Below are 23,197 nucleotides of genomic sequence, written 5' to 3'. Positions count from 1 at the left end.
AAACAGTATTTTCTGTTCCAGAAAAGGCATTTTCTGGTCAGGCGGTCAACATTTTCTGCCTAGAAGATTGTATGTACAGCGCTGTGTAAATTTACAGTACTTTATAAATAAAGGTTAATAATAATAATAATAGAAGATAATATTAATGAGTACAAATATTATTTTATATGCAAAATAATCATGTTTGAATTTATGAACAGTAAGTCCTGAATTATGAATATACTTAGAACACTGCATAGTTTTTGAAGACTTTCTCACAGTGAGGAAAAATTGCTAAAATTATTCATTGCTTCCTTCAAGAAGAAAATTAGTGAAGAATTGTATCCCTAGTTCTGACACTAGGTTTGGACTAGCTGTTTCTAACATCAGATTTGTGTCCGTATATTATCTTTGTGGAAATGTTTTCATTTGTCTAATGTAAACTGCAGAGAGTACTGCTTGCAAATGTTTACATACATCACACTGGAGGATGAGAAAATAAATGCACCATTGATGTTGTAGGTGGCATTATAGGAACATGTAGTGGTGTTGCCCAACAGGGCTTAGGTAAATGTGGAGAAAAACTGATGGCAACTAGATTTGTAGCACTATTTCCCCCCTGTATCATATCTTCCAATTTGTAGGTGAGTAGTTTTTAAGATATGGCATAGTATTTATGTATATTCAAGGCTTGAATATTGTATTCCATCAGTGCCTCTCAGGAAGTGACTGGCAATCCTTGAAAACTCAAGCTAAAATAAATCAGTTAGTTTGGAATATGTCACAAGCCTCCATTTCCTCCCTTTCCCTCCTGGATTTTGTACTGTTTTTTATGGATCTATAAGCCATCCTGAATGTTCTTCTGGTGAAAGATTTGTGTATAAATAATATAAATAAGTAATATTAAACATGTATTGGTTATCCTTTTGATAATACTGCAAACAAAGCTAAAGCATTACTTTTCTTAATGGTGCTATCTTACATTTCTAGGTTGGTGGAGAGCAAAGTCAGGGGGCTGTATTTCTACGTGAGTTCACATTAATTCGGAGAGAAAGCCTCAATGAAGATTTCCTTTCAGATTTGCTGGACAACCATAAAATTGAAGATACGGTAGGACTGTCTTATCTTTAAAAATTCTGTGTATGTTGTAAATGACATGCCATCTTAGAAGGATTTTTCATTGTATTCTAAATGGCAAGAGAAAGAATTTGGGGCTATAGGGAAGAAACAGGAAAAAAAGGATTCAGCCTATGGTTGGGAATTGCTGTTGGTGGCTGACACTCCTTGCTTCCTCTTATCCTGACAGTCCCAAGAACATACAGATTTGGTCTGAAGCAGTCCAGAAGGAAAACAGAACTAATACAAGAATACATGTGCTTCAGAGCCAGTTACGACAATCAAGCAAGGAAATTGTCTTCAGCTCTAGCCTCTTTACCGGGGAGCTCTGGAGTCAGAAGAACAGAGAACTCTGTGTAGCCTCGGAGGCTGGCTAGAATGGTTCAAAGCCAACAACAGAGAAAGGCAACCAAAAGAAGGGTGACTTGAAAATGATGCACCAGTACAGGGTAGTTATAAACAAAAAGGAGTGGTGCTATTGCATAATTCTTGAATGGCCTGCCTCTAAGGTGCCACTGGAAAATAAAAACCAGTTTTGAAGTAAGATGAAGGAAAAGCTAGAGGGTGGTGAAGTAGCAAGACTATTTAAAACAAAGAATCATGTGGCCTGCCAGATACTGTTGGACTGCATGCCCAGTAGCGGAGTAAAAGAGTTTCCTTCTATACTCAGAGAATCCACTTTGAGAGTGGAGACTCCAGAAATTTCTGGTAATAGCCCCTGAAGAAGGTAACAAGACCAAAACACATTGGGCTTTTTAAGAAATAAAAGATTTTGGACCATCACACAACATGTGGAACTTTGTCTCTTTCTACTCCTCTACTCTGAATACATGCTTTCCATTTTTCTTCTGGGACTGCATGCTCAAGCAGCTCTATTCAGCATATTCAGTGGCAAGGAACACTGTAAGTTAAAGTCCAACAACATATGGAGGACCAAATCCTACCTACCCCTGCTGTAGAAGTGTCAACCTAAGTGTAACTCATTAAAAAAACAACCTCTGTGTACTTAGCGAAGGACCCTATCGCATCAGGTTAATATCCTGGCTTACCTTTCCTGAATTCAGTGCTAATTCAGGAGGCAGCCAGGTCCTATCACACTGAAATCATCACTGAATTTCCCCCCAGGTCCGTCCTGGATGCAGCCCGGGTCCTGTAAGCCACTTCGGTGGCAATTTCTAGCTTCCGTTTTTGAAAAGAGGCCACCGAAGTGCCTTACATGATCTGGGCAGCATCCAGGATGGACCTGGACAGCAATTTGGCAGCAATTTCTGTGTGATAGGACATAGCTGCCTCCTGAACTAGCACTTAATTTGGGAAAGGTAAGCTGGGATTTTAACCCTGTGTGATAGGGCCCTGTTATTTGTGGCGCTGCTGTCCTGGAGCAGATGAAGGTTAGTATTACTGAGTCCAGTTAGCCAAATTCCTATGACAGCAAATCTTCCAGTGATCATTAGTTTGAAAGTAAGCTTTTTGATCCATACTTTTCAATGTTTGTTCTGTTGGAATTTTGCTTGCAATAGTGTTTTTGTAGGGAGCCTAACAAGTATTTTGTTTTGATTACTTGACTGATCGTATCCTTGGGACAGTCTGAGGATGGGCAGAGTTTTACAGATGGATGAATGTTTTCTTGTGGCTAGCCAAAAAACAAACAAATCTCTAGAACAATTTTAGCAATTACCCATTGCCTCCTTTTGTATATTGCATGATGAAGCAGGGGCTTGTCCAGAACGGTAGCTTGAGACAAGATGTTGCCTTCCTTCATTCCATGTGCAGTTGCTAGTTTAGCTGGAAGCTGAATCTTATTTTAGTATTTGTAACAGAATAATATCCACCTAGGGCAGTAGTCTAGTTAAATGATTGCAAAGCAGGTTAAATGATATCCACACATTGTCCTTCAGAAAACTGACAGGGCCAGTTCTATGGTGCACTCTAATCTGTTAGAAATTATATTTACTTCAGTAGCATTTGGATCTATCAAAAGAATGTTGTCTTTCACCCCTGTGTGGTAAACAGTGTTGCCAGTTTTCCAAAATAGCAATAAGAGGCAGCACAATTCATGACATGCAAGACTGACAATTAGGAAGTTTGTTGTCTAATTAAATAATCAATAGACATTTTGGTTGCAATTAATTTAGCCATGTATTTCTATGTAAAGTTAGGATATTGTCCACATCCCTAAATTACATCATGTACACAAATTTTGGGGGTAGGGCATCTTGTTCAATCTATATAAAAGGAAAAAAATCTCTGCCCCTCAAATAGGTTACACTCCTTATAAGGGATACCTGCCAGCCCTATAAGGTACAAGCTTTCCATCTGTCCAATACGGGATAGTCCTAATAATAAGGCATCTCTACGGGTAAGGGTACGTAGCCCTAACAACCCGACTGGTAAGGTTATGTAACTAAAACACTTATTTTTTTTCATTGTTTAAAATCTTATTCTTGGTATAAATGAATTAAAAGAAATGTTTTGTGCTACTGTTCTGCTGTGAGAGATGAGTATCGTTTGGGGAAAAACAGTTGGCCAAAGCATTAGAAAAATTAAGTAGATCACTTAGATAAATCTTGCTTAGGTCAAATAAGAGGGTTAACAGAAGAGGGAGTGTTAAACAGTTCCTTGTGTTTGTGGTAATTAATCTGCTTTCCAGCAAACTATCTCTAGGATTCTCACAATCCCACCCAAAGAGTTCATACATTGGGTAAAATCAACACTTTGTTTTAGCCAAGTGTATAAATTCATTAGTGAGAGTTCTATGTAGAATCAGCAATGTTCTGCTGCCAAAACAATAAAGATTCTTTGTAAAGATGTTACAATTAACTTCACTGTGATTAATGATGTGCAGCCTGAATCACTGCATATCAAATGCCACTGATGCCATTTTGCCTAGACTAACAGGCAACCTTTTTGTTAGAGTTTGTATCTGTTTTGTTGATTTGGCCTGTTGTCTTGGTCTTGTGGTGTTGTGTCTCGCTGCAAGTACTTCTGTAGTGATATCACCCTATAAATTATCCAGAAGATTCCTACCAGAAAGTATTTCTTCTCAGTGAGTTTATGCTATGCTTTGTATTAGTAACATTGCTAAGAATTCAAAAGAACCTTGCAGCACCTTTGAGACTGTGTGAAAGAAGTTGTAGCACAAACTTCCTTAGCCTTGGTTTACTTCCTCAGTCATCTCAGTTGTTATACATATGATGTATCAACAGCAAGCTGGCCTAGATTGTGAACTGCAGGGATACCATCCTTCCTTGTCTGTATGTCAAATTTGTAATGTCTTGATGTTTGCAATTACAATATAGCCATGGTTTTAGGCTATGTGATTTCACATTTTTTATTATGAGCCAAGAGGGCTTTAATCATATTTGTATGCCACACCGATATGCTAACTAAAGTGATATGAATATTTCTATATCATGCATGGTTTAAGCGTCAAGGTGAGTAGCAGTAAGCAAAACAAATTTGTAGGCAAAGCAACAGCTGCATGGCCCTTTGGAGTATCTGATCTAACTTTTCAGAAAGATCCAAAACATTGCAACAATGTCAGTTGTCATTATCATCAACTTTCCCCTCGCAAATATTTCTAGATGCTCCCAGATGCTGAACTTCGTTTCTTCCAAGTTCCTTTTTGACCCTAACTAACACATGGTATTTAATTTCTTTTTATGTGGGCTATTTCATATCTGATACACAATGCTATCCCTCCCCCCTCTCCACACCCAGTTAGACAGCCATTCAAGATATTGCTGCTGAAAAGAAAATTTCACCCAATAGCTTGGAATTCAAGTTTTGTATTTGCCAAAACTATCTTGTAGCTTTTCCACACAGAAGAATTTACCTGCTCATGCTAAATATGAGCATGGTTCGGTTATAACAAAACAATGGAGACCACGGTTTGCCCATGACAACCAGTTGCACACTGACCTGATTCTGATGTCTGCAATAAATCTGAGGTATATTGTCTGGATAAAGTTAATGTGTTTATTTGTAACATCTTGAGCAAATACTTCCCCTGTTCAATCCTACTGCTGCAACTAGCTATTTAGACTGTTTATAAATAGTGTTGTTTTTCAATAATAATGATGTCTTCTTTAAAGTAAGATGAAAACATTTCCTACCTTCAAATATGGATGTGGCATTTAAAACATATATCACAGAGTGTTAGCTTAATGGATGATTATAGAGAATTGATTTTCACATGTACTAATGAGTCACTGTTGAATGTGAGAACTAAGTTGAAAAGCATTGCTTTTGAACTGTCATCAAGGCAAATGCAATCAAGTAATAGGATATTTCTTTCTCTTGTGATTGATCTGTTATGCCTCCTTCACACAAACATGTATCCTGTTGTGATGTGATGTCAATCAACATTAATTATCAATATTTGAATCAGTTGAGAATATTGACATGATGGCCAGTGTAGTCCTGGCATTATATGATTATGGAGGTTTGAATTCATAGTGTTTTTTTTCTTGTAGTAAATTGTGGCAAATATTATCTGTAATTGGAAGAGCAACAAATCAGAATCTTATGTAATTGCTTTGTAAGCCTGTTGCAGCCCATTTAACAGCAGTAAATTTATCACAACCTGTGCCAGATCTTAAACAGAGAAAACAACTGGAAACAACTCTCAAACAATCTTCTCAGCAAAATTTCCAGACAGTCACTCATAACTTCTCTGGGCTATTAATGTCTGCTTAATGCAGTCCTTTAAAAAATGCAGTGATGGCCTTTGGAATTTTCACATTGACATGTAATTTCAAGGATATAAGACATTTCCTTTAAGGTCCAACAAAATGTCTATTACACAACAATCTGATCATAGTTATATTCAAAATAATTTGCTCAGTGAAAATACATTAGAGAACCCAGATGTAATTTGTCATCCACCAAAGCCGTAGGAAGTCTACCTGCTGTGTATGACAACCTTTCATGTTCTTGTTAATACACATGTTCTTGCAATGCAGGCAAGCAGTACAAAAATAGGACCTATTGAGTTTTTGATGGGTCATCATGGGCTGTTTCAGGAAGGGTTGTGTCCAAAAATAAAATAAGCTAAGATTTACACTGCCAGCACTTCTGATGTATTTGCCATCAAATTTAAGCAAGGTATTCAAAGATATGGCCATGTTAGTCTGTAGAATCAGTATGTAGAGAGAACCTGTAGCACCTTTGAGACTAACTGAAATAAAGAAGTGGTCAGCATGAGCTTTCGTAGACTTCAGTCTACTTCCTCAGATCTGAGGAAGTAAACTGAAGTCTATGACGCTCATGCTGACAACTTCTTTATTTCAGTTAGTCTCAAAGGGGCTAGAAGCATAGGTATTGCTTATTTTAAACAATAAATATGGTATTGCTATTTTTGACAGTGGAATCCTAAAAAGAATATATTCAAAGATAGGACTGGACTAGAATTCGAGTGTTTCACACTTTGTGTTCTAGTTTCTCGGCTTTTATAAATGGTCAAACATAAGATTTCAGTAGGTTTTCAGATGTATAGAAAATAATTACCCATAATAATTCTAGGATGTTCTGATGGTTTCCTATGAGTGAAGAGCACTCACTACTGGAAGAGAGATGCCATTGCATTTAATAAGATGAGCATGTGCAAATATTTAAAACATATATTTCAAGTGTGAAAATATGAAAGTACAGTGAGTCCTTGGTATCCATGGATTTTGGGTTCCAGCCCCTGCCTCCATCCCTGTGGATACCAAAATCTGTGGGGTTTCATTAAATACAGTGGCATAGTAAAATGGTGCCCTTTAAATGAAATGCCAAAATCAAGGTTTGCTTTTGGGATTTTTAAAAATAATTTCAAGCCATGGATGGTTGAATCCATGGACGCAGAATCTGTTAAATTTATAGATGAAGAGTCTGTGGATATGGAGGGCCACCTGTAATGTTAAGCTGCAAATCCTGATCTTAACAGCATACAAATAACTCTCTTTGGGAATACACTGTGCTCTTCAAATAGATGAGCTCTTCCTGCATGAACCCCCTAGGAGTGTATTTTTAAAAATGCATGGGCACACATGTGGCTGTGGAGAAGCAGAAGCAGGGACACAGTGAATAGAAGGAAACAAAGCAAAGTTGGTGAGAATGTGGCAAGCTCAAGAGTAGGAGCATTAGGGAACTCAGAGAGGTAGATTGTCACAGACATGACCACTGGGTTGCTCCTAAAAAAGAGCCAAACTGTGGTAACAAACAGCCTTTTTGAAGGGCTAGTATGTATATAACAGTGTGTATATAAAGGCTTAGAATGTGGTACTCATACAGAATACAAGCACAAAAGCTCATTAGGGCTAGGAGCTGATGGTAAGCTGTACAAAGGTGTACATTTGCAGCGCCAGAAGACTCCCTTGGTTATTTGGGACAGATAAGAAGGAATGGAAACTATCTCAGCCCAGACAAAGCAGAGAGGCCCAGGGCACCCCTTCCTCCCTGCCTGGCATGACTTTACTCACAAGTAAAGCTGCGCTGGGCAAGGAGCTGAAGGCATATCCTTTTGCCCCACTCCCCCACACGAGGTGAAACCCCAGTGTGGGATGCAACTGGTGCTACTCAATTTCAATATATGGCCATTTTGAATATATTTTTAAAAATGCTATTTATGTTTGTGTTTTCTAAAGGTACTTAGTATAAATCAAGGGGGCAGGGGACATTCCCCCATTGGCTACACAATTGGTTGTGTAGATGTCACATCATTTCTGGTTCCAGGATTCACCCCAAATTGCCCATTTAAAGGTCCCTCCCCCCAGGATTACAAGAGGAGTGAGCAACAAGGAGATCCAAACTGTCATCTTTACTGGCATTTTGGGTGTTGCAGGCAGGTTGGCCAACAATTCAGATGGAAAGAACTAAATGGGAAGACCTGGGGCTTTCAGGGACTGTAAAATGAATCTCACAGGCCAGTTTTCCCCCTGCCAGGTTAATGTAGATTGTGTTAATAATGAACATTTTGTAGTGAAAATTAGAACGGCTAGATGAAACACTGAAGAAAAATAGTGCTTAATGGAAAAGGTGTGACTATCTCTATTTCTAATTTGTACCTTACATTTCTTAATATTCATATCCTTCTGCATATTGCATCATTTTGAATGGAATGTATGTATTTTTCTTAAATGTATCTTTGAAGTTTACTGAAGCAGAGTTAATCATGGAATGACTTACCTAATCAAAATTAGATTGAAATTAAATTAAAGCCCATTTCCTAGAGATTAATATCTCATCTTGTTTTTCTCTTTCTCCTGGAATCTGAGAATGGGCTATTGGAAAAGAGTGAATTCGTACTGAATCACAATCTGATTGTGATTTTGCTTCAGTTTATGGTAAAAGGTGTGCAGGATATAATATTTAATGATAAGTTTGTGTGTTAATTTTAATTTTATCCAAATACTAATCTTTTATATACATCAGTTGATTTTTCCCCCCTTATAGTTTCTTGAAGCAGCCAATTCAGGCAAAAACCCTTGGAGTAAATAGATGTGATAGGAGAAGGAAACCATGTGCATTTCATGCTTCTACATATTAGCCAGACAATGTTGCTCATCTATGGGTTTCACTGCCCTCCCTCCCCTGATAATACACTTCATTAATTGGAAGTCTGAAGTTTTCTGTTTTGAATTATGGTATTAGATTTCTTTATTTGCATCTTTGACATGACTGAAATCATTCTCATCCCATAATTTCTAGTTCTGAAGCCTATCTTGAAGTTGTAGTCAAATGATGTGTCAGTTGCAATTGTTTACCATCCTAACACCTTGCCAGAGCTTTGAAATCTGCTTTTTGGGGACAACTTTTTCCACCAACATAGACTCACACAGAGATTTGAAAATTGGGATTTGTAACTCTCAGAACCTTGATCCAGTCATAATCCAAAAAACCAACCAACCAACAAAAACCCAAAGGTTTGTATTACCATTTAAGTGGAACTTGTAGGGAATTTTAACAGAAAAGTCCATTTTAGCTGATTTATCCTTATTCAACCATTTTAACTTTTTCCATTCCTTTTAATGAATGTTGTTACAGAGAAATTGCAACAACAACAATGCTAGGAAGGCTGTTCAAGCTTATGTCCAATTTGCAGCTATGTTGCAACTTCCCTGACCTTAGACAGATAAGCCCAGCAACTGACCATTTTATTTGCTTGCAGAAACAACTGTTTTAGGGTCTTCCTCACATCACATGCAGATTTAAGTTTGAAACTCAGAGCACTTTGGGTCTGCATGATGTATATTTAGACAGTGATACCCTCCTTTGTCATCCTTTTGGCTTAATTTCTTGATGGTAAAAATAATGTATTTAAGAAGTGCAAAGGTGGAAATGAACAAAGCTTATTGTGAAATTTATAAACTCTAAAATATCACCATATGCTGTTTCCCTAGTACACTGGGTTTACTGTGAAAACTCAGCATTTTGCATTCACTCTTTGTCCTGATCATTGTAAATTAAACAGCCACATTGAAAAAAAATGTGATTGATAGATGCACAAGATAAACCAAAAGCTGCAAGATTAAGTTCACTTTAATAAGGCATATTTTAGTTTATCTCTACTAGAAATACTACACCTTCATTGAATTTGAAGTTAAAGAGTATTTCAAAGACTTATAGAAAAAGTAATAAAGATTAGAAGTGATAGCTGGCATTAGTATGGCTTCTGGTAAAGCTATTTTGAATTTGCGTAACATTACCTTAATGCTTAACAAAGGAGAGGAGAAAACTGTGATACAGCTGTGATAAGCTGCTGGAAAGGTTTGCTGTTTTCCTTTCTAACCCTGGCACAAGGAATTGTGGAGTCTCTGATGCTAATATAGGGAGAAGCAGGTAGTTTTGTCCATTATTACACTGCAGGAAAAGAAATGCTTGGGCATATTATCAAATGGTTATATAAATAACTGGGTCTCAGCAGCATTGCCTGCTATCATTTCCGTGAATTCAGACAGATTTCCAGGAAGGCTTTTATTGCACTTTTGCTGGATGAAGAACCCCAAAAGGAAAAAGAAGGGATTTCACTCCTCCCCCCTTTTTGTCATAATGATATATGTGTCCCCCTACCTCTACATTATAGACAGTGTGCCTTTCTAGCCTTCTTGGGAAGTATAGCAGAAGAGGGAGGTTATAACGTCTGCTGTGACTAGTGGAATAACACCCCAGCTATTGTGTTGCAAGTGTGTGCATCCGTGTGTATGTATATTTGGGTGCAATGGTATCTGTACTCCTTAATGTTATCCTGGTTGTTGTACAAGCTCAGCAACACAGGATGACTTTTGTCCATGATCTACAACAGTGATTATTAGAATAACTCAGGAGAAGATATGGTGCTTCTTGGGTTTGCTTCAGATTCCCTATCTACTTCTTACTTTCATGGCAGCACTGGTCTGATCATGATGAGTTCTCTGTGTTAGCTATTCTCAGAAAATGGAAGGCTACGTGTGTTTCAAATGCGTTCAACATATAGGTAAAGGATTGCTGAAGGGATGCTGCACAGACACTTGTAATATGAACAGGAGGTGGTGTTTCTGCTACAGCTTGCCAAATGTATAACAGAAAGCGGTGGCCAACAGACTGGAAATGCTTGATATACATACCAATCAGCAAGAAAGGAGATACAAAAGACTACAGCAACTATAGGACAATAGCTCTAATCTCACATGCAAGCAAAATAATGCTCAAAATTCTGCAGCATAGATTCCAACCATACATGGAGAGAGAAATCCCAGAGATGCAAGCAGGATTCAGAAAAGGAAGGAGCACTAGGGACCACATTGCAAACATGTGATGGCTAATGGAGTGCACCAAAGAATTAAAAAAAAAGAATCAGCATGTGTTTTATAGACTGCAGCAAAGCATTTGATTGTATAGATTATGAAAAGCTATGGAATGCATTCAAAGACATCAATGTGCCACTACATCTGATAGTCCTGATGAGGAATCTGTACCAAGAACAAGAAGCTACCGTCAGAACAGAATTTGGGGAAACTGAGTGGTTCCCAATAGGCAAAGGGATCAGGCAAGGTTGCATCCTATCACCTTACTTGTTTAACTTATATGCTGAAAACATCATAAGAAAAGCAGGATTAGAATCAGAAAAAGGAGGAGTGAAGGTAGGAGGAAGCAACATTAACAAGCTAAGATATGCAGATGACACCATAATTTCAGCAGAAGACATTCAGGAATTGGAACAGTTAATAAGGAAGGTCAAAGATAAAAGTGTAAAGACAGGTCTGATGCTGAACATAAAGAAAACAATAATAACCATAGAAGAAATACACAACAGTGTAGAGGAGGAAAATGAAATAGTTAAAGAATTCCCATATCTAGGATCAAACATTGACCAGAATGGAGACTGCAGTCAAGAAACAAGAAGAAGACTAGGAATGGGAAGGGCAGCTATGAAAGAACTGGAAAAGATACTGAAGAACAAGGACATACAACTGAACACTAAAGTCAGAATTATTCAGGCCATTGTATTCTCAATTACCATATACAGATGTGAGAGCTGGACAGTGAAGGAAGCAGACAGAAAGAAAATCAACTCACTTGAAATGTGGTGCTGGAGAGGAGTACTTAGGATACCATGGACAGCCAGGGAGACAAACAAATGGGTTCTTGAACAGATCAGACCAGGGCTCTCCTTGGAAGCAAAGATGATCAAGTTGAGACTACCATACTTTGGCCACATAATGAGAAGGCATGGATCACTAGAAAAAACAATAATGCTAGAAAAGGTAGAGGGTAGAAGAAGGAGAGGAAGACCACAAACTAGATGGCTAGATTCAAACAGGGGGGTTGTGGGCAGGGGCTTGCAGGATCTGGGCAGGGCAGTGCAGGATAGGGATTCGTGGAGCTGTCTCATCCACAGGGTCACCATGAGTCGGAAGCAACTCGAGGGCAGCTAACAACAACAACAACAACAACAACTATTATTATTATTATGCTTTATTTATAGATTTGCATAGCGCTGTACATACAAACAATAAAATAGATACGAATAAACCTGCCCTTGGTGTACAATCTAAGAAATAGTAGCATAATACATATAAATAATACATAACAATATAGGAAAAGGTTGAATAAAACAAGCTGTGTCATTCTTAAGTGATCTGTGCCAAACATTTCAATAACTGAAATATGTGTGCGTGCGTGCGTGCGTGCGTGCACATGCCTTCAAGCCACCTGTACAGCAGCCCTATTACTTTCATAGGGTTTTCTTAGGCAATAAATACTCAGAGGTGATTTTACAATTCCTTCCTCTGAAATACAGCCTGTAGCTCCCAGTATTCATTGGCAGTCTCCTATCAAAGTACTAACCAGGACTGACCATGCTTAGCTTCCAAGATCAGATGGGATCTTGTGTCTTTAAGTTAAACGAATTTGTAAACAAGCGACACATTTTACTAGCGCTGTGGAAGCATTGCCGGACCCCTTGGAAAGACAGTTAAGGGGCTATTGGATGCTGTTGGCCTCCCTACCTACAATACAGGTAGAGAGAAATCTACTGTGAGATGCCTCCCTGGTGCCCTGATCAAAAACTCTACAGCACCACTATATTACCCACAGTATCATCAGGCGGTGGAACCAAAAATAGGGCATCCGCTGGATGTAACTAGATCATGCTGGGGGATCAAAAGCCCCATCCTTATCTAGTGCTCCTCAAGAATTACCAATTTTGGAGTGATAGGAGTTGCTTTTCCTTTCTCTGATGTAAACAGGAAAGATTTTTTTTAAACATATGAAGGGAAAAAACTATAAAACTAACCTCCTCCACTTACTCCTACAGTTAGCAAAAGGTTGGAGACCTTAGGAGGCAGTAGCGATCTTCACCAGAGACTCTCCATCACCACTACACAATTGCTGTATTAGTGCTTAAATGTTTCCCATGTATACTTGTCATATGTAGGGTATCGCTCTTGCATTGAGACACTCTGTTGAGTTTTTTATTATATGTTGTAGCTGCCCTGTTTCCACCCACACTTCAAACATTCAGGGTGTGAAAACATAAATGTATACAATTTATACATCAAGACAACTTGCTATCTTGTGGTCATAAATTGACAGATTACTTGAAGGCACATGCACATGTGCACACATATGCTCACACTTATCTCTGGATGTGACAAAGACTGACTCTTGATCTCTTTGTTATCATGCTCCTATGCCCCATATGGAATTCCAGAGATGTGTATCCCATGCGTATCCTGATAACCTTTGTGATACATAATTTGTTTTTACTTTGTGTTCTTGAGCACTAGCTACATTCAGCATCTGCTCAAAATACTACAGTTGGGCAAATATTACAGAATTATTTGTAGTGTGAATTTAGATGCTGTTTGCACTGCACACTGACTGAACTAAGTTTCCTTTAAATGGAGTAAGTGAAAGAATATGCATGTAACCACAAAAACCTTTCGCTGTGCATATACAGTGCAATAATGAGCCAGAAGACAACTGTCATAAAATGAATAACTTGTTTTACTGAGAGTTTTCTACCAAAGCTTGTAACTGATGATGAAACTCCAAACTGAGATGAGGGGAGTTCACCCATCATAATAAAAACAGTTTTATCCTAGAGCAAGCAGTAAGTCTTAGGTTGCCTCCACACCCAGCTGCTGGCTTGCAGAATTCAGAAGAGGCCAGGACCTTGGCTGGCATCTCATGCTGCTTCCCTGTAGGCTCTGTAGTTGGTCTTATGTGACCTTGACTCTAATTGTTGTCTGTCATGCAGAAATTTAGCAAGCAGAGCTTTCTTCATCATTTCATCTTGAAGCCAGAAAAGGCTTCACCGGTTAAACATTTCTATATGTCATCAGGCAGCTGCTTGAAGAGGAGAGGGGGAGAAGGGTTTCTCCATAGCACTGCCACCATACGCTGTCAAGTAATGGGGCAGAGGGGTGTTTGAAGTTGTTGACAGAGTAACTTCACCCTACTGGGAGATTTCCCCCAGTAAATGTACAATCCAGACTCCTTGGGATTGCAAAAAGGTTGATATTTAGGAAGGTTTCAGTTAAAAATCTGAACATTGCTTTAAGTCCCAATCTTGGGAAAAGGTCGAGTAGAATTAAAGAGATGAGCCAGTGTGATGTGAGTGTCGTTGGAGGGCTGGAGTTGGGCTCCAGGGGACCAGGGTTCAAATCCCCACTCAGCCATAGAAACTTGCTGGGTGATCTTGGGCAAATCACATTCTCTGAGCCTCAGAGGAAGGCAAAGGCAAATCCCCTCTGAATAAATCTTGGCAAGAAAATTCCATGATAGATTTGCATTGGGGTCTCCATGTGAACAACAAACCCAAGGCATATAACAGCAACAATATGTGAGGGGTGGGAAGAGAGAGATGAGTTTTCATTTTGAAATTCCATGCATTTGTTAAAGTGCTGTGTTGGTAAATAGGGAGAAAAGTTTGGAACAAATTTGGTGGGAATGGATGCTGAGGGGAAGGGAATTTTTACTATTGTAATCCGATAAACTTTCTTGTAACTGAAGTAGTGACTGTTTCACTGCTTCACTTTTTTTCTTTTTGAAATTGTATGTCCATAAAAGTCTTAATCTCAGTTTTTGAATGTGGCAGATTAAGAGTCTGCTTTTTACGCTGCAGAGCCGTGCTTCTTAAAATGTTCTTTTCTAGCATTACTTGGCAAGAGATTACTTTCCTTATACCGACAACTTGACAGCATGTTTCTGGTACTGAAAATTATGGTGTGGATTTGAAGAGAAAGCTTTTGAACTTCTGGGCTTACCTAATTATAGGTGTAGTGCTCTGACAAGACTACACAATTTATAGTGACTACTCCTTCCTAATTATGTCTTAGGCTGTCTAATTCTCTAATTAGTTCTAATGTGTCATCCTTGTTTTAGATTTCTACGCTGCTGCCTCTGATCATCATGCTTCAGATATCGCAGAGGAGTGCACTTGCCTTAGGTGTATGAGACTTAATGTCCTTATAGCCCACCCAAGAGGTGGAAAAACCTAAGGATCTATCTGAGCAAAAGCTCAAATAATAATATAAAAATTGATCTTGTCCCATAGAGATGAAACTTTATGAGGTAGACACTGAAGATGCAGATTTTTGCCTTTCATATTTACATTTTAAGACCAATAATTTTTTGAAAATAAGAGTATGATGTATTTTTCAAAATTAAAAATTTATTGAACTAGTTGTAGCGTATGAAGATTCACAGATGTGTTTCATGTGACCATAAAACAAGTAATGTTTGAAGTAATATGTTGCCAATTTCCTCTTTGCTTTGGTTCACATACATTCACATATAGTGGAGAATGTGTTCCTGAAATAATTCTGAATTTACTTCAAATTCTGGTTTATTTTTAAGTTTAGAGGTTTTTACAAAGACCAAGTTGGGCAAGATTAGGGGCTCTTGCTACTTCTCTGGTTTTTCAAAAAATCTATCCTGAGCTCCCTATGCTGAGCCTGCTGGATCTTCTTATATTGCATGGCAATTTTCTATGCTGGGGTACCCCCGTGGCTACATGCTCTAAACATCCCTTTTTGATACCAATTTGATCTTGGCACAAAGGAGGGGTTCAGAGGGGAAACATGGGAATATCAGAGAATGAAGAGTCTTGGGGTAAGAGTACTGCTTGAGAAAAGTGTGTGTGTATTTTCCTCATTTGTTAATCATGGCTATTTTTATTTGAATGGCACGTTCTCGGCTACTGTAGTCAATGCATATGGTAGTAATGCTTGAATCACATCATTAGGGGCTGCCCCTTGTAACATCCCTCGTAACAACCCCAAACTACATCTCCAGTATAATTATAAAAGTATAACAGAATATAACAGCCTAAACATCCTAAAGGTACTAAATCCCATCTGATCTTGGAAGCTAAAACACAATCAGCCCTGGTTAGTAGTTGGATGTAAAACTGTCAATGGATACCAAGTGCTGTAGACTATATTTCAGAGGAAGGAACTAGCGAAACCACTTTAGAGTACAGTGGACCCTTGTTATACGCTGGGGTTTGGTTCCACGATCCCCTGTGGATAACAAAATCTGTGGATGCTCAAGTCACATTAAATATAATGACATAGCAAAAGGGTGTCCCCTATAAAAAATGGAAAATCAAGGTTTGATATTTGAAATTTATACTTTTTTTGAACATTTTCAAACCATGGAGGCTTGAATCAGTGTATAAAAAATCTGTGTATAAGAAGGGCCGACTGTATTCCTTGCCTAAAGAAATATGGGGTCACCATAAGTAGACAGGTGACTTGAAGGCATATATATACACACAACAAAATATCTAAGAAGGGAGTGGAAGAACTTTTAAGCTGTCAGCCCTGCCACAGGTTTAGGTGGGCCAGCCTGCCCTGATCCAGGGACTTGGCCTTTTCTAGCTGCCAATCAGGGCAGAAGCTGGTTCTTTCATCATGATAATCATGCTGTATTCAGTTTCTGTTCACATGCAGCAACAATAAGCCACAGACATTCATCTACTCAAGCTCCCCAACCTGTGCAAGCTTGTCCCAGTCATGGCAGAGGCTTTGTCAATTCAGAAAGAGTGAGAAGAAGGGAGATACCCCTCACAGATGACTAAGCTGGTGTTGCACCAAGGTGTCCCAATTAGATTTGGGGAGAGGTTCCCCAAACTTGGTGATGAAGAAGGCTAGCAAAAAGATCTCCTGGAAAAAGATACCTTCCCATCTACCACAGTGCACAAAGAGGTGTGAGAGGTTCCCAGGCCTTCACCCAGCCAAGGTGAGGAAAGGGAGAGCAGGTGGCATGACCTGACCAAAAAGCCCACACAAGCCTAACTGGGATTTTGGCCTGAGTGAGGGCAGGGCAGAACCTTGTAAAGAGGGCCTGGCCAATGCAGCAGGCAGGATGGGCAAAATTTGTCACACACTTGATTGCCCATCCACTGGGGAGGGGATGGGAAGGGAAAAGAAAAAAAGGAAGGGAAGGGTTCAAATAATGGACTAAAGGAAAGGGAGAAAACAAATCAAATAAGGAAAGGAAGAGTCTTGAGCTATCTTGGTGAAATATAAAAAGCCCCAACCCATTCCCAGAGGAACAGAGAGGACAAGAAGATAAATAAGCAGCAAACCAACGAATGGGAGAACCACAAGACCAAAGCTTCACGTCCAAAATTGCCAACCACAAAAGGGGACATCTTCCCTTGAAACTCACCACTCCAAACCTATTTTTCCACAAGTAACACCATCCCATGGAAACCTTGAAGATAGTAAACGTGAGCCATAAATTCCAGTGCCATCAGAAAACCCTGCTAAGAAGCAAGAGCTATTTGTAGTCTCCCTTCAGTGATGCAGCCATTGTGTTGGCTGACATGCTAGTGCCAGCCAATAAAATGCCTGGGCAAAAGCAACCAGGCAGTTACATAGGCCTGGCCAGATCTAGCAAGAACTTATGATGGCTGAAAACACAAGCCATCTTGTGATTAAGAGGTCCTCATCAGAATTAACATTTGCATGTCTACACTCGCTAATTGCTGGTTTGCAGACTCCTGTCTGTTTGCTTTACCAGATCCACTCCCTTCCTGCATCACTCTGACTTCTAGTTATTTTCTCCTGCCCTCTCTCTTCGGTATAAGAACCTGCATCTGAATATACACCAAGTGCTTATAAGTAAAGCTACTTTTACAGTTTTACAAAGACATTTAAACTGGATTATTTTCTCTCCTAAACCTAGTGTGTGACAATGGACATGGGACTGCTTGTTGATGAGCTTTTGCCTTGCCAGTTTGATTACTGTGCTTGAAAGGTCCAAAATTGTCTCTCATATTTCCCAAGAGAGCCAGGTGTCATTGAAATTCTGATATGAGTGTGGTGCAGTCCCCTGCCTGCAATGTATAATGGGGTCCCCTGACTTGTATATTTTTTGCCACGTTACTCCTGTGGTTTCTTTCACCCTGTCACTTCCTTTAAAATATAAACTTAAAGTTAAGAGTTAATTTTTCCTTATGTTACTTCATAAAACATTGAAATTTTATGTATAAGTAGGTCAAATTGACTATAGCTGAAATATGGCAGAAGGCTATACTACCCCCACAGGATTCAACCACCAACTGACACCGTTTATAGGCCTGTTGAGAAAAATGATCAATTCCCTCATAATATCTTCATATATTACTTTATAAGTACCAAATATTAAATGAAACCAGCTTTAACTGAGAATATCCGTGACTGCTAGAGTTCAGCTTTGTGGTTATATTGATCATTAGCCAACACAGACATATAAACATATGCTATTTTTCTTTCTTGTCTTCTGACAATCAGTACAAAACATTGGCTATGTGGATTAAAATCTGTTATCATGAATTAATATATTTTCTCCCATAATCGTTTTTGAAAAATTGGGATTCAAACCAAATCCCAATTTATTTAACACATAGCAAATGTTTTAATTAACTCCCAGAGATACGTATGCTCTTGAAATATCTGCATCTATGAAACTCCCCATAAAGATCCTTTTTCATAAAATTTCTCACACATTTAGAAAGAAAGCTTTAGTTCATTTGTTCCCTTAGGATACCTAAAACCATTCCTATCCTCTTAAGATTACTACCTTCTTTCATTTTGCTGAACGATATTAGTTCAAAGTTGGCTCCTCTTCAATAGTGCCAGTTACAGTCCCATTGGTGGTACAGTTAAGCAATAGATTTATAATGCTTCTTCATAGTCCCTGTGTTCTGCATCACATCTGAAGTGGCTTATGCCTGTTTATCAGGCCTAAACAGGTCTTTGATATTTGAGAGCAAGTGGGAGATTTCATGGCACCATCATCTAGAATGTGTGGTGTGGAATAGATGACATTCCCATTGAAGATAATGCAAAACTCTCCAAAAGTCTGTTGCCTAGCATGTATATGTTCAAAAGTTTCAAAAGTTGATTTTAAAAAGTATAGTTGAAAAGCTGATTTATTGTGTAAAGCTACCTTGTGAAAATAAAGTTACAATAATGCTTTACTCATCAGTAACTAAAATGAATAATTTTAAGATTTCTTTTTAAAGTTAGAATGCTACAGACTGCTTGCCTTTGGTACAAAACATACCTAAGTGGTCACACACTGTCTAATTATAAAAAGTAACTAAATCTTGGTTTATAGTTACAATTGACATGCAAAGGATTCTGCAGCACCCTTGAGGCTAACTGAAGGATAGAAGTTGGTAGCATGTGTTTTATAGACTTGAGCTTGTTTCCTCAGATGCATTTTGTTGAGTGGAAAGCCCAGGAGTATTAGTCATAGATGCCTTGGGTTCTGCATAAAGAGGGGGGAATATAAATTGAATGAATAAATAAATTAATAAGATCTTAGAATGAAATGTTGTCATTTATTGATTGTCAACAAAAATTAATTACATACCACTCATTAATTGTAACTAGTTACTTTTGAGTTCTGATATGTTCTGTAGTGATCTGACAGCAATCAGATGTATTCAGCAAAGTACTACTGAGCCAGTGCTGACAACTAGAGTGGAAAAGTTGCTCTGAGCTGAGCTGATAGTAAAAGTTTTCATTTCCGTAGACTGAATTTGACAGCTAAATCTCAGTAGAACAGAGATAAGTTGAGGTTTTGACATTTTATCCAGCTCTGAAATGGGTGGACTTGGCATGCAAGTGTGAAAGCTTTCATGACAGTTTTGTATAACAGCAACCATTCATATTTGCCTTAGTTTCATTTATTGTGTGCCTCTGCAGATAATTTCATCCTTAGGAAAGAGCTGGTATGAAAATACTTTGGAGGGTTCCCCACCAGTGGAAAATAATAGATTCCTTTCAGGTCCATGGTCGCTGCATAGATAGGATCAAATCCCAGCTTTCCCACAGCATTCATGAGCCAGTTGTAGACTGCCATTCTTACTTACTTCACAGGGCTATTGTAGGATGAAAATGGGGTTATGTGGATGGATGGGGTGGGGGAAATTAATGTATAATACTTTAGGTCCAGGAATGAAAAGAAATAAAATCTTGTTTCTCAGTAGCCTTGTTTTGGCTACACATCCATGAAAATTCAGCATGAGAGTTCAGGAAGAGAAAAAGTTAAAGAGTGGAATGCTCCTGTTAAGCGTTCCAGCCAACCATAACAGGCCTTCTCTCAAAATACTTTATTCCATCCCTTACCTGACTATTACAGCTTGCAAACCTTGTTGGGCTGTCATGTTTTTCTCACTTAAGATCCCTCCAAAAAATTTGTCCTTCTGCAAACCTGCAGACCATTAAGTCTGCTCAAAATTCATTCTCATACATGTGTGTCTGTGTGTGCATCCTTGCTATTTGGCTATTTAGGAGTCCACTCTCAAGGAAAGAATTTGCAATTAATAGTCAGAGTAGTGCAGGAAAATGTAGTGGTGACAGCTAAAATTCTCTTGGTTCAGTACTATAAAATAATTCAGGAGTCAAGCAGACTGGCCAAAGGGAGTGGCCAGAGGTTGCACCAGCCGTAGTTGGATGGAGACCTAATGGCCCACTCTCAAAGCGGGTTGCTGCCATGGTCTGAAACAGGACACTGGCAGGAGTGGCTTTTTGGCACTCCTTTTTGTGCCAACCTTTCCTGGCTCAGGGCTCTCTCTGTGCAGCTTCCAGTTATTTCGTGGTCAGAAGCTGCTTTATTTGGCCTGTCTGTTTCAGGCCTCTATCATCTATTTAGAAGAAGAATAAAGAGTTAAGAAAAATCCTTTTTTACCATAGTTTCAAGGGAACGAAATTTAATTTAATAACATTAAAAATGTATACCAAAGGGTTTACATAGGAAATGGAGCATAGTTGTTAATTATTATAATATATGTTGTAAAGAACTACCTCTGGAATTACATATTTTCGTTATTCAGTAATATTACACAATGCATATTTCCTTGGGCATAAAATCATTACAAGAGCAAAAATAGCAACGCTCAGACCAGATTTTTGCACCTGAGGGACTATGGACATTCCAGAGTGCTTTGAATACATGTTAAAGCAGATTACATAAATGCCAAAATTAATCTGAGCTCATTCTTTCACTCATCATGCCTCTGTAGCTATGTATTAGGGATGTAAAAATCTCTCCACCTTGATTTTGTTGAATCTCCCTGATACCTACATGCATTTTCTTGTTTCATATCAGGTGGTTGTGAGACTCTGGGTTTCTTTTTCTTGCACTGATAGTTACACAGTTCCCTGCAACAAATGCAAAGTATAAAAATTCTCCTTTTGTCAAGTCTAGCTCAACTTGTAGTGCATGTGACAAGGAGACTGTACAGACAGCCCTAATGGGGCAACATGAAGCCACTCCACCTGAAGATGGATTGGGGCCACAGCAGCCGCATGCCACAGCCCCAGTCTGCTGTGGTGCTAGCCAAAAAAGGAGTGTTTTTCAACCGTTCCTTTTTTGGCCATGGAAAAGCTAGCTTTAGCGGCTCTTGCACGGCCCCACAGCAGCTTCCCAGAATGTTGGGCTTGAGGAATGTAACCATCTGTCCCCAAGATGCCCAGAAGCTGGCTGACGTGCGGCCACTCTGGGCACCTTCAGGGCATCATGGGGGCATGTGGTGTGTGCCTGCCACACTCACATACTACCCGAAAGGCAGCTTTAGTGCTTGTCTGTACCAGCCTAAAGGTTTTTGTTTAGAAAATTCTGTCTGTTTTTTGATATATATGTCTCCTACATTGAGAGATAGTCATAAAGTGTTCCATCATAGTTTATCAACCAGTCTATAAACTCAAGCCCGAAACAGACAGGCCAAAAATTGTGGCTTCTGGCCACTCCAGGAGAATGGTGTGCAGACGAGGCATGCCCCCGACACGGTTGAAAACTGCTTTGAGGCCACCTAAGGCAGCTCGAAGCCAGCCAGAAAAGGAGTGGCAAAAAGCTGTTCCTTTCTGGTGGCCCATTCAGGACTGTGGTAGCAGCTGGCTTCTGGACTGTGGCATCTACTTGCCATGGTCCTGGGCTGACTGGGGGCTGATCAGGCCTGAAACAGCCAGAGACCATTCCAAGCCAGCAGTCTGCTTTGTCCCTCAGTTTAACTCTTTAAAAGTCATTTCAGATATGGACATGGACAGGGGCAAGAGACATATTATGTGAAGCCAAGTGAAGCTGGAATACATAATCCCTGGCTATGTTATAATTATGGGATATTTTGAAACATAATGAAGAATTAACACTTAGTGAAATAGGATTGATAGAAGTGGACTAAAGTTCTACATGGATGGCAAAAGTTTGTTGGCACAATTAGAAGTTGATTATACATTCAGATGTTACAGAGGTTTTTCTTGTTTCTGTATTCTGAGGTGAAAGAGTAAGAATTCCTTTTATTATGGAACATTTTTTAATATTCACGAATTGGTAGATGGGGTGAATAGTGCATTTTGTTTCTCACCTCATTGTGGTCTGTATTTTTAGATATGGTCTTGGTTATTGTCCATAATATTTAGAATACACCCCTAATCTGTGATGCCAAGAGAGCAGTTAAGCACCCTGAAGACAAGGCTTTCTCCTCATGTCTCAACCCACTTCATTGTAAAAGCATAACTCTCAACCCTGCATAGTAATGTATATTACTAGTCACCACGTGACTGTTCTCTATTAAGTGGACACATTCTCTTACCATGAAGTACAATGCGAGAGATGTAAAATTGGTGTAAATTGTGAGGTGTCAAAAATCGCTATGACTAGCAAAAGATGGAATATACGACAGCATAAAGTTGACCTGTGTTACATAGGGATGATAAAATAGGGTTCTGCAGTATTAAAATTGTATTAAAAACATCACTTCCACTGTTACCATTTTTTTTTTAAAAAAAGATGGCACTATACATTTATTCCAAAATTACATTACATAGTATAGTCAGCCCTCAACTTTCACAGGGGTTAGCAGCACAGCCCACCCCACCCCACCCCACCCCGCATGAAAGTAGAAAAACCATGAATATAGGGCTGCTGTTATTTTTCCAAGAGAACACTTTTTAGGCATTTGTAGGTTCTCCAGCATGACTCTGTGTTTAGCTTTCAGCAGAAGTTGAACTAAGGTGATTTCCCCCCATCTATAATGAATTTCTGGACTGTAGTCTGAAATGTGGCAAATGAATTATGTCCCCTTTTCAAAATTGTGATTGCCTTTGATTTGACCTCAGACTCACTCTTCTGGCTA

The 23,197-nt window shown here is 39.0% G+C and overlaps 1 protein-coding gene across 1 annotated transcript in view; it reads left to right on the top strand.

The window, feature by feature from the left end:
- ADAMTSL1 (ADAMTS like 1) overlaps nucleotides 1-23,197 on the top strand; it is a 628,141-nt gene that overhangs the window by 115,537 nt on the left and 489,407 nt on the right. The window contains exon 2 of the mRNA XM_042452391.1: nucleotides 970-1,089. Within this exon, the coding sequence (XP_042308325.1) occupies nucleotides 970-1,089 (120 nt within the window). The remainder of the gene's footprint in view (nucleotides 1-969; nucleotides 1,090-23,197) is intronic.

This window comes from Sceloporus undulatus, chromosome 2 (genome assembly GCF_019175285.1).
Source record: "Sceloporus undulatus isolate JIND9_A2432 ecotype Alabama chromosome 2, SceUnd_v1.1, whole genome shotgun sequence".
NCBI lineage: Eukaryota > Metazoa > Chordata > Lepidosauria > Squamata > Phrynosomatidae > Sceloporus > Sceloporus undulatus.
This window is presented reverse-complemented; position numbering and strand designations above follow the sequence as displayed.